We start from the raw sequence: 16,142 nt of genomic DNA, 5'->3' as shown, positions 1-16,142 counted from the left end.
AGGGCTGCAGAGCAGAGATTTCCCTTCCAGCCCCAAGGCTGCCGACATGGGGCAGAGGCTCTCGGGAGGTGAGAAGTGAACCGGGATGTGCGGGGGCTGCTCACTGGTTCTGGGTAACCAGTGGAGCCTGGAGGAGCCCCCCGCCGCCGTGGGCAGGGGTCTGCTCAGCCCCGCGGGGCCCTACACAGGCAGGTGCTGCTCCGGCAGGGCTGGAGTAACCCTGCCTGTGTCGGAGAGGGAAGATGCTCCAGCCCGGCCTCAGTGGGTGGCGGAGCCGGTCCAGCCCGGCCAGACTGCAGCATCCTCTGGCTGCCCCTTTCATCGGTTAACCCAGCGGTTCTCAAACTTACACAGGGGTTGTGAGCAACTTAGAGGGGGGCTGCGCTATCACAACATTTGAGAACAGCTGGATTAACCGGTGAAATGGGATATTCATCCCTAAAAAGCACCTCTCCCCGGCAGCCCCAAAGTGGAGCTGCCTGGCTGGGGCAATAGCGCCTCTCCCTGCTGCCCCAGTGCAGAGCTGGCACAGCCAGGGAGAGACACCTCTGCTGCCCCCCTCCCGCAGCCTAGATCTGCCCCCACTGTGGGGAAATAGGTACCCACCAGCAACTCTCACGGCAGGTGCTGCCGCCATGGAGAGGTGACTCTCACCTGCCCTGAGCTTCTGCAATGAGCCAGGGCTGGGGGGAATCCTCTCTGCTCGTCAGCCTGCACCCCATACGCTCCATCCCCAGCCGCGCCCCTGAGCCTGCCCCCACCCAGAACATGTACCGCAGCCCACTGCCCATGCCCTATGCCCCCTGCCGCACCTGGATGTAACAACTGAGAGGGAACGTGACCCCGTAGAGCCGCCCCGAGACTGGGTTTCACCAATGGACCGATGGGCCAGCAACATGAACTCACGAGCGTGCCGTGACTGCGGGTCTGTCCCCAGCGACTAGACAAACTCTCAGCTGTTACCCAGTTAGGCTGGCGAGTTGTCAGTCCGATGGGGGGCAGATGTCCCCAGCAAAGTGTCCATCTGGAAATGGGTCATAGGACCTCTCTGAGGACTCCTCTGCCCGCCCTCCACCAGTCCTGGTGGCCCCTGCCCTTAGGACCATCGAGGGAGGGGACTGCACCAAATGGGGGAAGTGCCGTGTTGCGGGGTCCTGCCCACAAGAGGGTCCTGTGACCCCTCCCAGGAGTCTCCCCACCAGCCCCTCCAAACCAGTGAGGGTCACCCCCCTCAGGTCAGCTCAGAAAGGAAACGTGCCCCAGTCAGAGAAGGTGCAGCCCGACGGGCCAGGCGCTGAGTTCTGGAAACGAGACGGGCTCCTTCCCGCAGTGGTGCGCTGGGATGTCCAGGGCGATGGTGCCGGCCGGCCGCTCAGCTCCGGAGATGGGGGCTTCTGGCCTAGGCCTTCGGGCACCAGCTGCTCTGACTGGTGCATGTTTCCCCTCTGAGCTGGCCTTGGCGGGGGGTGACCCTCCCTGGTTGGGAGAGGACGGAGGGGAGACTCCTTGGAGGTGTCCCAGGACCCTCTTGAGGGAAGATCCTCACACCACAGCACTTCCCCTATTTGGTGTGGCCCCCCCACCCTCGTTGCTCCTGAGGGCAGGGGCCACCGTGACTGGTGGGGGGCGGGCAGAGGAGTCCTCAGAGGGGTCCCGTTACCCAATTCCACATGCGTCCTGGCTCTGAAACTGTCTCCAATGGGTGAAATCCATTCCCGAGGCAGATCCACGGGGAGAAAACCCGCAAGAGGGTCCCAGGACCCCTCCAAGAAGTCCCCACACGGCCCCCTGCCAATTGCCTCGGGTTTCACCCCCTCGCTCATCGCAGAAGGGACTCGGGCACCAATCCGAGGCGACGCAGCCCAAAGGCCTCGGCCAGAGTTCCTGAAAAACACCTTCTTGGAGCGAGACCACCTCTTCCTCGCTGCGTCGCCGTGGGATCGCCGGGACGATGCTGCCGGCCGGCCAGTTGTTCGGCTCCAGACATCGAGGGCTTCTGGCCTAGGTCTCCGGGCCTGGCCTGCTCTGATTGGTGCCCGTGTCTATTCTGAGATTGCCCGAAGGGGGAGTGAAACCCGCCCCTGTGGGCAGAGGGCTCTGTGGGGGTTTCTTGCAGGGGTCACAGGAGTCAGAGAACCTGACCACAGCACTTCTGGTGCTTGGGCAAGTCCCCTCTCTCCAGGGCCACTACCCCGACTGGTAGAGCAGTGGGAGCCATGGGCAGTGAGTGAACGGCTCACATGGGACGGCAAAGCCCAGCCCCGCCCCTTCTTCCCGAGGCTCCGCCCCCCCCTGCCCACCAGGCTGCTGGCCCTGCCCTGCCCTCTCCTCCCCACACTGGTGGCTGCCCAGCCCCAGATTTCTACCCTCCCACCCCAACCCCAGGCTGCCTGGCTCCCTGGCATCCCCACAAGCCCCAGAGCAGCCAGACAGCCTCAGCTCCCCACCCCAGTCCCAGAGCGCTGGACAGCCCCAGCCCCTCCCCCCACCGCGGACCCCAAAGTGCGCGCAGCCCCTGTCCCTCCCCCCACCGCGGACCCCAGAGCGCGCGCAGCCCCTGTCCCCCCAAGAGCGTGGTCCCACACTGGTGTTTGTGGGAAGGCCGATGGGCGATGAGAAGAACCCACCCAGATGGGCAGAGGCCGGTGGGAAGGGCCCGGAGATGGGTGGGTCTAATGGTGACTCGTGAGCTGTGTCCTGGGGTGACGGGCCAGACAAACGTTGGCGACCAGACCGTAGGGCTGGGGAGGGGCTCGGCTTCCTCTGGCCTGGGGGCGGAACGGCTCCTGGCCTCTGCGCGGCTGGTTCCCCGTCACGTGCAGCTCTGCCTCTTCCGCATCCTCCTGGTGTCCCAGCTGCTTGGTCTTCTGGCCAGGCCGGGCTCGTGGTGGGCTCAGCCGGTGTCTGCCAGAGGAGAAAGGGCAGGAGCACAGATGAGAAGAGCACAATTGTCAAGGGGGAGACTCTGGAGCAGGGCAGGTTCCCCCCATCCCCTCGCTCCCCTCGTGGCTAATGCTGTGGAGTGCGCTTGGCCCCATGCAGGGAAGGCCCCAGGCTCTATTAGGGCCTTGTCAAGCCGCCACAGCAGGGCCTGGTTTCCTCAGAGGGGAGGGTGAATCTGTCGCCCGGCTCCGAGGGGCCGACTCCTCCCTGAACTGAAGCCTGAGGAAGCCCCACGCTGGGCTGAGTTGTCCTGAGTCAGGTTCCAGCCAATGCAGGAGGCAGGAGCTGGGCTGGTGAGTCTCAGAAGAGGCATCGGCACCTCCGAGGAGAACCAGCAACTCAGTCTGCTCAGTGTCGCTTCATGGCTTGGCCCTCTCCTCTGCCTGAGAGTGGTGCCAGGCCGCCCAGGCCTCAGCCTGCTCCAGCCCTGCTCCTGCTCCAGCCTCGTCCCTAGTCCTAGCGCAGCCCGGCTCGCAGTCCAGCTAAGCTCCCAGCCCTGCTCCTAGACAGTTTCAGGCCCGCACTTGACTCCTGGCTCGGGCTCCTGCTCTCAGCTCCTCTAGGCTCGACCGCCACCACTCCAACTACTAGGCCCCACTGCCACTGCTCCAACAACTAAGCCTCCCCCCCGCCCACCCCCATCTCAGACAGACAGGAATAATTCACATTTCTGCTTTCCATGTGTCTGACCCTGCATTGGTCAGCACCGGCTTCCCTCTCCCATTGTGCTGCCCAGGACCCCGGCTTTGCGAAAGCCTCGGAACGTCTTCCCAGGTGTCTCTGGGCTGGACTCTGATACGGGAGCTGATGTCCCTTGTGAATACCCAGCCCACGGACCAGTCCCTGCTCCAAAGAGCTGCTCCCATCTGTTGTACGTACCGTGGCAGGATGAAGAGTCCTTCTGTGTCGGTGCCGCTCCCTAATCAAAACGCACCCCACACGAGGTTTGCCAGCTTCTGCAGCCATTTAAAATGTTCATTCAGGACGATCGCTGTGGTCCTGTCTGATCTTAAAGGCACTTCCTGGAAAGCTGAAAGAAAGAGGAAATGGGTTGGAAACCTCACAGAGCTGCTGTCACAGGTGGCTGGGAAACCTTTGCTTCCCAATGGCCTTTGCCACGGGAACACGACAGCAACCGTAACTCTGGCATTTAGGTGCAGAGCAAGAAAGGGGCTTCAGCTCCTAACTTCTACCGAATCCTTTGTGCATTTGTGCCGCCTTCAGTGCTCCAGAGGTGGCAGGGAAAGGTGTTTCCTGGGGGCCCGCACGGGATGGCCTAGGAGCCGAGAACCCAACTTTGGGTGAAAGTCTCTGGCCTACAACCTCTCTAGTGGAGGGGAGCAGGTGGTGGAACTTTTTGTGACAGAGGGTAAGAATCCTTCTCCTCCTGCTAATGACTAGTCATCTTCAGTTCTGGCCGGCCTCCCTTGAGAGCCTTTGTGTTCTTATCCCCATTTTACAGGTGGGGAAGGTGAGGCACAGAGTTGCTCCTGGGGGCTCAAATCTCCTGACTCCCATTCTTACATTGACCAGCAAGACCATTCTTCCCTCTTAAGTACTGTCCTCAGACAGAGACTGACACTGGGACAGCTGTGTTCAGGCCTCATATTGCCCACAGATGCACAAACGCCCAGAGCTGTTTCCTTACCTTCACACAGGCGGTAGATGTCATCTGCACTCACTGTCTCCGCCAACAGGTAGACGAAATGGTGGATGGTCTCTCCTAAACAGACAAGGAATACCCCGGAGCTCAGGACTTTTCAACATCATCCCTGAAAATTGCTAAAGATTCAGCCATTCCCACAAGACAGCCCTTGGGAAATTCAATACCCGGCCCTTCGATGTGGCACGAAGCACATGGGAGAAAGCATCCGGCCCCAGAAGTCACTGAAAGGCCAATTGCAAAGGCGACTGAAATCGCATCTTGATGGTTTCGTGAAGATGTGGCCAAAAAGTTGTGGGCAGGAGAAGTTGGAAGAGACCAAATGGCAAAGTGGTTCCCTCCAGCTTGCAGTAAATGTGAATTCTGGCCCACGCAGATCCCCGCTGTCGGATTCTAGTGCTTGTCAGGCTGGGTGCATTGATTTAAATCAAGTTCCCCACTGGTATTACTTCTCTAATTTCCTCAAAGACTACTGCAAATCTCCTCAGTGAAACATAGTAATTTATAGCTGGGAGTAGCATTTTACACCAGCTAAGAGAGCACCTTGTGTGTCATTCTGGTAGATAACCTGACTTCTGTTAATTTAGGAAATAGCACATGATCACCAGTGTTAAGCTGCAGACCTTGAAGCAGTATATTAGGGATGGGAAGGACTAAATCATACACAAAAACACAATAGGGCTGATATTTTATTCAACTAACTCTTCCATGTTATATCCATGTTTCACATTTGCAGTTGCAGGAGGCTCCTGAGTTGCTGACTGATGCTTGTCCTGAAACCCCTTTCGGTTCATGTTCATTGTTTATTAATTCAAACAGATGTGTCCCTAGAACACTAAAAGTGCGGTGTCCTTACGACTTCTGCAGGGAGCTCTCCTCTTCCCCCCTCCCACTGGCATTGTGATGCAGCTCTTAAACTAAGTTTCCCAAAAAGCTAAGTTGTGCTTGGGAGACACTTAATTTTGCTGTAAGCCCACTGAAAGACGTATCGCAGGGGGGATCTTTGGGAAAGCTGAGTTCTGCCTGGCCCAGGCTCACCACCAGACAAGCAGAGAACAAAACGTATCGGATCCGGGCTATGTCTGTCTGTGCCCATGTGTCTCAGCGGGATGACAGACATTGAAAGCCCAGAACTGATAAGGAGGAAGAGATGCTGGTTAGGCTGGAGAGACTAGAGCCATTAATGCGATTGGATGAGACTGTCGGGATGGGCAGCGCATGTTTGTGATAACATCGTAACCTATTGAACTGATTGTTCAATGAAACTAGTGAAAATTCCCCCTGGTCCCAGAGAACGGAGTGGGAAGTGGAAAAAGAGCTTTGAAGGAAGCACGGGAAAAGCTCAAGTGGGTTTGCTCTGCTTACCGATGAACAGGGCTGCAGAATGTCGGATGGACGGCTGGGAGCTTTCCAGATAGGCTAAGGCCTGGAACAGGAGCCTTGGGACGTTCCTCTCGTTATTCTCCATCTAGGAACAGAGCAGGGAGAAATGCTCAGTGCAGACAACGTGATCTGCCCACAGCGGGCAGGCCAGGGCTGCTGAAGCTCAGAGGGAGGGCAGGGCAAGAGCCAGTAGGAGCCCAGACGATGGAGCTGCCCCTCTCTGAAGGGCCGGATGGAGAGGGTGCCCTGCAGTCCCAGTGTCCTAACCCCACAGGGCCTGCAGGGCAGCAAGGGACTGGAGGGCAGGAGCAGGGTGCACAGCCGCTGTGCCCCCCACAAGCAAAAGGGACAGGACCCCACGGGAGCCCTTCTAGGAGGGGCTGCCTCTGATGTCCCTGCGTGACGAGCGGGGTGGAGAACCCCCTGGGTGCTCGGGGGGTGGGGCTAGAAAGGTCTCCCTGAGCTCCCCACTCACTGCTCTGCGGGCCCAAAGAACACACCTACCAGGCACTTCCCGACGCACGGCAAGAGCTGCGAGGAGCCGTCCCAGGCCAGGCTGCAGAAGAGACTCTTCCGATTGGCCCAGCCGAGGAACACGGAGCAGCGGAAGAGGGTCACTTTGCAGCTCTGCAGCACAAGGGGAGAGCAAGGGGCCTCGCTGAGAGAGGGAGCGTCTGGGGCACGTCCCCTCCTCCCTGCTCCTTGGGCTCCTGCTCTCCCTGCCAGGGGAGGTTCCTGCCCCTTGTTCCCAATGGGAGGCTGCTCAGGGGAGGGGCTGAGAACTGGCTGGCCGGGATCTCCACAGCTCAGCCCTTCTGCGCAGAGACGGCAACGGCAGCGCCAGGCCGCTCTGGGACCCCAAAGGGTCTGAGCCCAGGGGCCCTCCCCTGTGGCCCCTGCACGTCCCCAGTGGCCCTGGCTGGGCAGGGGCTCTGGAGACGGGTGGGGCCCAGGGGACTCTGGCGCTTTGCTCTCTGGAAATACCGAGCGCGGCACTTACCAGGATCACGCTCTGCTCCTCGTCTGCCAGGTGAAGCAGCAGCGGGAGCAGGCAGATGGTGAGTTCCTGCTGCACGGCCGGTTTGTCTGGGTCCTTCACCCCGCTCAGCATGGTGCCCAGCAGGGAAATGGCGGCTGAGCGGACACTGCCCCTCTCCTGGCAAGGACACGCGGGGGCGGGGAAGCCGGTGAGAGCCGGGCCGTGTCCCTGGCCACAGAGGCTACTCTGGGCTCCCCTCCCGGGGCCCTGGGGCCTGGCGCTCACGCCTGCCCCCTTGGGGAGCAGCAGCAGGCGGGGGAGGATCTGGGGACAGGAGGTTCGGGGGGGAGGCTGTAGCAGGGCTGAGAGCTTGGTGCTCAGGTTGGCCCAGAAGGGCTCTGCTGGGAGGGGGGCTGCGTCGGAGACTCCCCACACATGGCAGGGCCCCCCTTGGGTGCTGCGTGGCCGGCCTGAGGGGGGAAGGGGCTGGGCAGGGACATAGCAGGGCGGCAGGGAGAGGAGGGAGGGGGAATGTGCTTCTCCGGGGTTCCCAGCCTTACGTGGTCAATGAGCGGGCGCAGGCTGACTGCCATGTCCTGGGAGATGGAGCCAAGCCCCTCCCCGGCGAGCAGGTAGATGGCGTCTGCCGCCTCCGTCATGGCCTCCAGGACAGTCCTTGCGTCAGTGGCGCAGAACATGGCGATGGTCCCGGGCAGCTGGGCCCGTAACAACTGCCCCTGTGGGAATGCAGAAGGCAGCTCGCCACTGTCCTGAGACGCAGCCTGGGGCAGGGGCTGGACCCTCCCTCCCCATCGGCCAGACCCCAGGGACGGCCCAGCCCCCCAGCAGGGGAGAAAGTCCTTCTCCTGCCGCTCCGCCAGGTGCTTTGCACCCCTGGCCCTCGAGCAGAGCCTGCCCTGTCGCCTGCCGAGAGCCGCTCCAGGCCCCGCCCACCGAGCTCTGCCCCGCCCCCCGACTCCTCTGCCGTTGCCAAGTTTGGGCTTTATTGCCCGACTCCCCTCCCCCCACTGCCCTGAGCGACGACCTGAGTCTCCTTCCCCTCCCCAGAGCAGTGGATTAAGGGCAGGGCGAGCGGGGCGGCTGTCCCAGGCCCCGCGCTTCCCGAGGCCCCGCGCATGCACCGAGTTAAAGGAGGGGCCCCGTGAAATTTCGCTGCCCGGGGCCCCGCAGTGCTGCCCTGGGCCCCGCAGCAGTCTCACCCACCCCTGCCTCCCTACCACCTACACTGACCATGCTCTGCCTGGGAGCAGGGACACCCCCTCGCGCCTGGTTTGCTCAGTATCGCACCCCAGGATCTTTGGCGCTGGGAGCACCACAGGCTTCCTCGGTCCCCTGGTGTCAGATCGGGGCTCCCCAGGGCACCACTGAGAGGCAAGTCAAAGGCAAACTCCTCAGAGACAGGGCGACTTACAGCCCACGACTGGGGCCCTCCCTCTGAGGCACCAAACCAGCCACACAGAGCACTGCTGTTCCCCACACTGGCTGGCCAGCAGTCACCCCAGCAACCCCTGAGACGCGCCCTCACCTTCCCCGGCCAGAAGAGAACACTGGCCAGGCCTCGCAGACAGAGCCTCCGTATTGCAGGGTTGTTGTCTCGGGTCCATTCCATCAGGTGTTCCTGGAGGTCTGATTTGGTGACAGTGCTGAGGATGGAAGGACTCTGGAGAAACTGGAAAGAGAAAATCAGCGTCAGGCTAAGGAGCAGAAATCTGCCTTTTGTCTGTGCCTGCCCCATCATCTTTGCCAACTGGCCACTTTATGCTGCACAAAATCTCTGGAGTGAAGGAGCCAGAGGCTGGTGTTTGAAATGGTCCATTCCTAGGAGGGCAACTAATCCACAAGCACCTGATGAACTCCAGGGACAGAGGACTCTCTGGCGACCGCTAAGCGTCCTGGGCAGCACGCTGTGGCAGAGGAAAAAGAAACCCCAGGGGAAGGCGAGGAGAGAGGCGCGGGCTTGGTGTGCTGGAGAAACATCTCCTCTTGTCACATGTCCCAGGGAGGTGCATCCAGCCAGGAGCAATCTCACCCTGCCCCCCTCCACTCTGCCCAGTCCCGCTAGTATCTGTGTGGGCAGAGGAGCTGGCTGGCTGTGAGATTCCTGAACCGCTGGCCATGGGCCCCAGCACCTATTGGCCCAGGAGGGGTCTGAGCTGCTCTGCACAAGCCCACGTGTGCCAGGCCGCTCCGGACTCTCACCTCGGTGCAGAAAGTCAGGGCGATTTCTCTCAGCGCCTCCTCCTCCTCCCGACTCTGCACGATGGCGATGGCCTCTCTGAGAACCACAGGGACCTGTGGGTTCCGGTGCTCGACCATGGTTCTGGAAGAGCAAAGGGAAAGTCCCCAGGATTACCAAAGGGAGAGACAGTCCCTCCCCCATTGCGGGGCTGAGAGGGCCGGCTGGGGCAGAGGAGGATCTCCCGCCCAACTCCCATTGCCCAGACAGGCCGCAAGAAGAGGAAACTTGAGACTCCTACCTTGCGATCAAGCCCACCCCTCGGGAGAAGTGATGGCGGGAGGCGATCATTTCCCAGCCCTGCTGTAACTGGATACTGGCAAATTCCTTCCAGTATCTGGGCATGGAAAAGAGGGTCTTCACGGCCTCCAGGGACGTGCTAAACTCAAAAAAAAAAAAAATCCTGGTGTCAGAAATCTACTGCAGCCCAACCCGCTCAAGGCCTGGGGCACAAGGCATGGTCAGCAGTAGCCAGTTTCCCCCGGGATGGACCCAGCACCCTGTCGGGGCTCACTGAGGTTTTGGCAGGTGGCGACACTGCAGCTTCTACAGATGCTCGGTGCCCTCACTCCTAATGGTCCAACACCTGACTCTTCACTGGGGCCGGCACCAGGTCACTGGGCACATGGGCCAGATCCTTAGTTGGTGCGAGGGAGAAAAACTCTGCCTGTTTGCAGCAGCTGAGGTGCCTTCGGGCTCCCCGGCTCCCTCCAGGGGAATCCACACGGAATAAGCTTCATGGTCCCTCTTGCTCCTGCCTGCCTGTGACACGGCCCCCCTGCCGGGCCAGGCCCCAGTGCTGCCGGCCTTGCTCTCTCTGCATGTGCTCTGGCGACCCTGCCCTGGGCTGGGGCCTTGTGGGGCCGAGGCCCTAACACTTCGGCAGGTGGCGCATGGGGAGGTACTGACGTGGTCCCTGCCTGTGCTGGGAAGGAGCCGGCCTGTGGGCGGGGTCAGAGGAGCAAGCGTGACTCACAAGCACACGGGTGCCCAGCACCGCTCCCCCCAGACAGACCTGCCCAGAACTGCACCTGGGCTCCGCAGGGGCCGTGTGTGACCTACGGGTGCAGCAGATCAAATCTGTTCTGCCCCTTCCCCTGCCGTTACCTCAAGGGGCTGAGGCGGCTGGATCCCTCAGGGCTGGATTTCTGGCTGGCCGTCCAGGTCCCTGGCAGGCGCAGGTCCAGCACGTGCTGCACCTGCCTGATGCAGAGGAGGAGCAAGTGGGGAAACATTTGCAAGATGGCTTCTCGGTATCCCCACAGGAAAAAGATCTCATAGAGCGTGTCCATAGCCTGGAGTCAGAACGAGACAGAAAAGTCACTGAGCTGTCCCCACCTCCCATCCGCTCCCATGGCATTTTGCTGTCATGATGGTGCCGTTTCTCACATCCTTGTGGCTTATGAGGAAGGAGGGTTAGTTCCTCAGGGGGAGGGGAGATGTGATGGCCCCTGACCCGTCTTCCATTGCTAGAATGGGCGCAGAAGAGAACCTCTTGGAAAGATCAGAAGAGTCCGGCTGACATTATTCCCCATTATCTCTCTCCATGGCCTAGCCCTCGCCCTTCACCTTCCCAGGCCTGACCGGAGGGGGCGACACCATCATGAGGGGACCCAAACTTCTAGGCGCATGTACAGGGCATCCCACGATCCCTCTGCTGCCTGAGTAACTCCAGTGCCACAAGCAGCAGGGAGCCGGGACGATGCCGGGAGGTCGATGCAGTTTCAGTCCAGACCCCACGTTGCTCCCGGTGACTGGCTTTCCAGGAGGTCCTGGTTTGCAGGTCCTCGTTTTCACTCCCCCATCATGCAGGGCTGCTTGTGTGTTCTGGGCCCAAGGTAGCAACTTATCCTTGTGTCGAGGATCATCTTCCATGAACTTCCATGGCAGTTTTGTGTCTCGTTGAATCCCTCTTCTCACCCACCTGTCTGTGGGGGCAGACCGAGGCTCTAGGAGTGTGAATGTTCGAGAAGCAGCATAGCTCTGTCATGAGATTTCAGGTCACATTAGGCCCTTGGTCCATTAAACGTCTCTCACAGCAGCCCGAACCTCGCAAGCACCTTCAGGAGTTCGTTGGCAATAGCAGCTCGTGGGGGGACTGTCTGGGGCACCGGGTAGCGTTGTTAGGATTGAGTTTTTTTCTTTTTTATTTCTTATTTCAGGTATAGTAACGTAGCAGTAATATAGCAATATAAGTGTGAATGTGTTGAGATAAGATGCAAAGTTATATGGCTTTAGAACCAGATGGTCAAAGGAGGGGGTTGAGCGAGTGTGAGCGATGTCCTGAGGATGAGACAACCTGACTGCAGAGGAGTCATCTATAACCACCAATGCGTACCCCTACTCATGAGAAGATTGAATAATTGGCAGATTGATGAGCCTTAGAGCGGAGCAAGCCCCCCGAAAGGACGACTGACTACAGGATGAACCTTCGAGAGATGTTCTGGGAACACTCACATCAAAAGATAACATTCCGGTCACAAGCGGACAGAGCGAGATCCATGGATTTTAACAAGAAGAAGGAATATATAAAGCAGGGTGCTTTGCTATGGAACTTTGCGTTCGTCTGCCACAATATCTGGAGAGGAATATCGGATCGATCGACCGACAAGGCCCTGCTCCCCCCTGTGCTCAATCTACCTGGCCACTAGATTGACACAGACTCTGGACTGGTAACCATATCATCTGGCAGAACTGTGTATGCATGATGTTTTGTGTCTGTTTGAAAAGCATATGCAACTGTTGTATTCTCAATCAATGCGGCGTACTGCCTTTCCCCCTATAAAAGGTCTCGTTGCTTCGATTAAGCATAACAGCGTAGCCCACTAGCACGGAGGTGGACTAATGGTCCATCCTGCTCTTCTAGAAGGGTTCCACCAGATCTAAGCCAATCTTCTCACAAGGTGTCCCTGCCAGGGATAAGGGCATCAGTGGTCCTGCATTGATCACTATTGGGCTGCTTTTCTGGCACTCAGGGCACGTGCTTCCTCCCCAGCCAGAAAACCTGCCGGGCCACTCTCTGTAGAGTTTTCTCTCTCCTGAAGGGTCTGGCCCAGGGCACTGCATGTCCCAGGCACAACAACTCCTGGCAGAACCGTCACGGGAGCAGTAGTTGGCAGATGTTGGTCTTGGTCAGTGGGTGCTGGACCCAGCGATTAAGAAGGTCCTTGCTGATCTCAAACCGGGACCCTGGAGCCAGCACTGAGGTTGACCATCTCCCTGGCTTGTGTCTGCCCCTTGCTGCCAGGCCTTGGAGGGTTGGGTCACTTCTTTGCTCTTGGAGAACATCCCCCCAAGATCCCAAACTACTTCACCAGGGTCAATGGGAACTTCTGCCGGGTCGGGTTCGAATCCTCCTGCCCCAGTTAGAGGGACCCTGACCGTGCTGCTCGTTTGACTCCCTCAGATGCCCCGGCTTGGGGTCTGGCTTCCCTGGCTCCTCTGAGGCCACGTAGTCCTCAAGCAGGGAGACAGTTTCAGCGAGGGGCGCCGGGCGGTGTCGCTGCGCCCATTCCTGCCTGCCTCCGGCAGGATCCGTGTCACGGGCGCGATCACAGAAGACTCCTTGGGGGCGTTTCCCAGAGCGCTGGCAAAGCCGCTGACACTCGCTTCTTGGCACTCAAGAGCTTCTCGCTACACTGTCCTGCTGGGCCAGGTCTCCTGGTCTCCCCCAGCCGAGGCACAGAGCAGAGACCCTCCCCCGCCCACAGAGCTATACAGACATTGAGTCTATTCTGGTCTGAGGTCACAACTGTTTACACAATGCTTGATAGGAAACAAAAGTGATTTTATTAAGCACAAGCTGTGGGATTTATGTGTTTGCAAGTGAGAAAGGGCAGAGCAAAGTGAATTACAAATGTCAAATAACAAGAAACGCATCCGTAGTTTTAACACACACTCGAGCCTCTTACAAACTCACCCTCCAACTGTTCTTATTGGGTTAAAACTCCCAGCAAGGGCAGGTCTCTGTGTTTAAGGATAAGTCATTTGATTGTGGAAGCTCCCCCCAAAGTTAGTAAATTTGTGACTTTGGGGAGTGTTGTAAGCAGCGACTGCAAAGACCAGGCTTCATTTTTTTAAGTTTTCTTTCAGGTCCCCACGTTCTGTGCTCAGAGTGGAGATCAGCCCTGACATGTGGTGTCCCGACCCTGCACTGGGGCTGCAGAGGTGAAGCCTGGCTGCCTGGCAGAGAAGGTCGCACCCTCACAGGCGTGCTGGGTGCGCTCCAGTTGGAGGTAGCTAGAAAGGCCGGTGGAGCAGCTCAGAAAGGGCTAACGCCTACGGGGGCAGAGGTGCCGCTGGGGCTCCCGAGGAGAAGCGCAGCTGCACCCAGACGCCATCACCAGTCAGCAGGGAACCGCAGCACAAGCCCCGGTTTGGAGGAAAGACGGCGCTCAGGATGGGAGAGAAGCTGGCAGGAAGCAGCCCAGGGCGGGTAGTTGAACCCCGGGTGCTTGGCGTCTTTCGGCTGGATTCCCCACCCAGCTAGTGGTGCCCCACTCCAACGCTGACAGGGTGCACTGGGACCCGGTGGAGAGGGTGGCCTGGGTCCCCCCTCCCCCTCCACACCAATCCCACCAGGAGTTCTAACACACCTCTGGCTGCTAGGCCTGTGTGAAGGGAGCTGCCCTGTTGATTTGGAGCACAGGGAATTAAGCCCCGTGTGCAGGGAGCTGCAGGGTTGATTTGGAGCATTGGGACGCACACGGGGTTGAGCTCCAAGTGAGGGGCCTCCGTGTTCGGTGGCGAGTTCGCTACGTGACAGCTCCAGTCTCACTTACGGCCAGAGACACGCTGCGGCTCCTCTCCTCCCGGTGGCTCTTCTGGAGCTTGTCCAGCAGCTGGTGCAGCACGTGCCGGGAGAGCTGTGCTTCTTCCCCCAAGGCCTTCCACAGCTCCCTGGCACCTCTGCAAGGTCAGAAACCGAAATCAGAGCGTCCCTGCTTGCCCCCCCTTGTGTCCCCAGGGAGAGGCTGGGAAGGCCGGCGGGAAAGGGGGCCCTTAGAGGAGACGTCCAGGGGCTGGGAGGCTGAGGCGGGTGAGTCCCTTCCGCGAGCTCTTCATTTATTCCCTTCCCCAGAGGCCTCATTGCTCCTGCTTCCAGTAACTGCCCTCGGGCTGCGCACAGCGTGACACCACCCAGCCCAGCCTGCACCAAAGGCCGCTCGGTGACATTTACGCTGGAGTCATGGCCCAGGGATGCTCCCCATAGCCTGGTCCTGCTCCTCTGGTGGAGCTGGCGGGAAGGGGGGTGACCACAGAAATCAGGAGCCTGCTAGAACTCTCCAGGGACCTGTCACGTCTGCACTCTGGGCAGGGAAGGGGGAGGGGCTGGTTTCCAAGGGGCTGGGCCTGGGCATCTCCCCTCAGGAGGCAGGGACAGCCCGGTGCCCAGCAGGGAGCTGGCTCCATCGCTGTGGCCTGCCAGGCCTTTCCCGCGCTCTGCCCTGGAGGAGGAGGGAGGGGAAATCGGGCTGAGGTGATAACAGCCTCTCCCTACCTGTCCCATGGCGGCGCGTGGGCCACACAGGCTGGAACCACGTCCCGGGGGTGGGCGCGAGCCAGCAGGGTGATGGTTCCCAGCGCGGCTCTTCTGGCTCTGGGGTCCTCGACGTCGTCCAGCCAGGTGAAAATCTCTCCCACGACGTCTCCCACCTGGAGGCAGCCAGAAAGCTGAGGGGGGGATGGCTCAAGAGCGGCCTCCTGCCAGGTCACCCCTCCTGGCAGACGGCGCTCGGAGAAGGGCAGGAACGTCCCCAAGTCAATGAGCCGCTCTTGGTCCCAGGTCCCCGTGTGTCACACGGGTAGAATTCCTGCCTCCCCAGAGGGCGATGGAGCTCAATTGATCAGGGCAGTGACTGATGCTCACACCTCCTAGGAAGGGGCTGTAGAAATGGACTCGGGCAGAGCCCTCCCTGCACCAGTCTAATTCCCGGGGGGGGCACCGGAGTCAGTGGGGCTGGGCAGCAGGATCACATGTCAGAGGCACCGGGGCAAAGTGCAAAGCCAAATGGTTCCTGCTGCACCGGTGGGTCACACAAGGGCCCTGCAGGGCACGTGAGGAAACCCCGTCCGCTCCGGGAGCCCAGCGTGGCGGCCCCACGGCAGACTCTGTCAGTGCCGCGCTCCAGGGCGGGGCTGTGACCCACCTGCCATGGGGCTGGGCTGGCCCCAGGGATGTGTCCAAGCTCCAGTGCACAGAGCTCTGGAAACACCTGCCCACCCCAGCACCGAATGGAAAGGGGCTGAGCCGACCTGCCAGACCGTGACCCTGTGCCCCAGGGCCGGTTTCCTCAGAGCCAGTTCTCCCAGCCCCTCTCCCCACACGCCCCTGCCCCTCGCCGGGCGTCTCTTACTCGCTCCATGCGGGCGCTGTGCTGGGACACGGTGGCTCTCAGCGCCTCCTCCGCCGCCTGAAAGCTCTCCAGGGCGGGGGCCGTCAGAGCCTTCACGGCTGCCAGCAGCAGGGCTGTGGGCTGGGCTGAGGCAGGGGGCTCCCCGAGGGTCTGCAATGAACAGGGGCAGAGCCTGTAGGGACTGAGCATTTCCACTGGGCAGCTGCCCTGGGACACTCGCTCCCTGGGGGCTGGCAGGGCCTAGTGAGCATGGAGGAGCCTGCTGAGACCTTTGATTGAGCAGCCTCGCACGGTGCCAAGGGTCCCCCCGTCCCCTGGGCACCACAGGCCCCTGTAACTCACGGCCACTGCCAGGACACCTGCCTTTGGTTGAGAAACCCGCAGAGCCCTGCAGATCCCGTGTGGAGGGCAGCAGAGGGGTGACTGGAGAACATGCCCCATGTTCCATCCTCCATCCTACGCCTGAGCAGATGGGCCCAGTGGCTCTAGTAGCCCACAGTGTCCGCGCGGAAAGGACGGAGTGCAGGGCCCTCATGGAAACGCCCTCTGCTTTCCCCACCT

General features: G+C 60.2%; 1 protein-coding gene across 1 annotated transcript; it reads right to left on the bottom strand.

The window, feature by feature from the left end:
• Positions 1 to 1,610: 1,610 nt before the first annotated feature.
• Positions 1,611 to 15,859, bottom strand: LOC142823080 (maestro heat-like repeat family member 5). The gene is made up of 12 exons (XM_075913370.1): positions 15,582 to 15,859; positions 14,726 to 14,880; positions 14,007 to 14,133; positions 10,333 to 10,520; positions 9,467 to 9,604; positions 9,189 to 9,309; positions 8,515 to 8,658; positions 6,494 to 6,616; positions 5,972 to 6,074; positions 4,592 to 4,666; positions 3,823 to 3,973; positions 1,611 to 2,904 (listed from the first exon to the last, which is right to left on the bottom strand). Exons 1-11 carry the CDS (start codon positions 15,768 to 15,770, stop codon positions 3,867 to 3,869), a joined length of 1,470 nt encoding a protein of 489 aa, XP_075769485.1. The 5' UTR covers positions 15,771 to 15,859; the 3' UTR covers positions 1,611 to 2,904; positions 3,823 to 3,866.
• Between the last annotated feature and the right edge of the window lie 283 nt (positions 15,860 to 16,142).

The sequence above is a fragment of the Pelodiscus sinensis genome, chromosome 32 (genome assembly GCF_049634645.1).
Source record: "Pelodiscus sinensis isolate JC-2024 chromosome 32, ASM4963464v1, whole genome shotgun sequence".
Classification (NCBI taxonomy): domain Eukaryota; kingdom Metazoa; phylum Chordata; order Testudines; family Trionychidae; genus Pelodiscus; species Pelodiscus sinensis.
This window is presented reverse-complemented; position numbering and strand designations above follow the sequence as displayed.

Excerpts from the sequence above, each read along its gene's own strand:
- LOC142823080 (XM_075913370.1), bottom strand. The coding sequence starts at position 15,770 with ATGCTCAGTCCCTACAGGCTCTGCCCCTGTTCATTGCAGACCCTCGGG. Across the intron at positions 14,134-14,725 it reads CACGCGCCGCCATGGGACAG|AGGTGCCAGGGAGCTGTGGA; the intron begins GTAGGGAGAGGC and ends CTGACCTTGCAG. Across the intron at positions 9,310-9,466 it reads GGGGTGGGCTTGATCGCAAG|AACCATGGTCGAGCACCGGA; the intron begins GTAGGAGTCTCA and ends TTGCTCTTCCAG.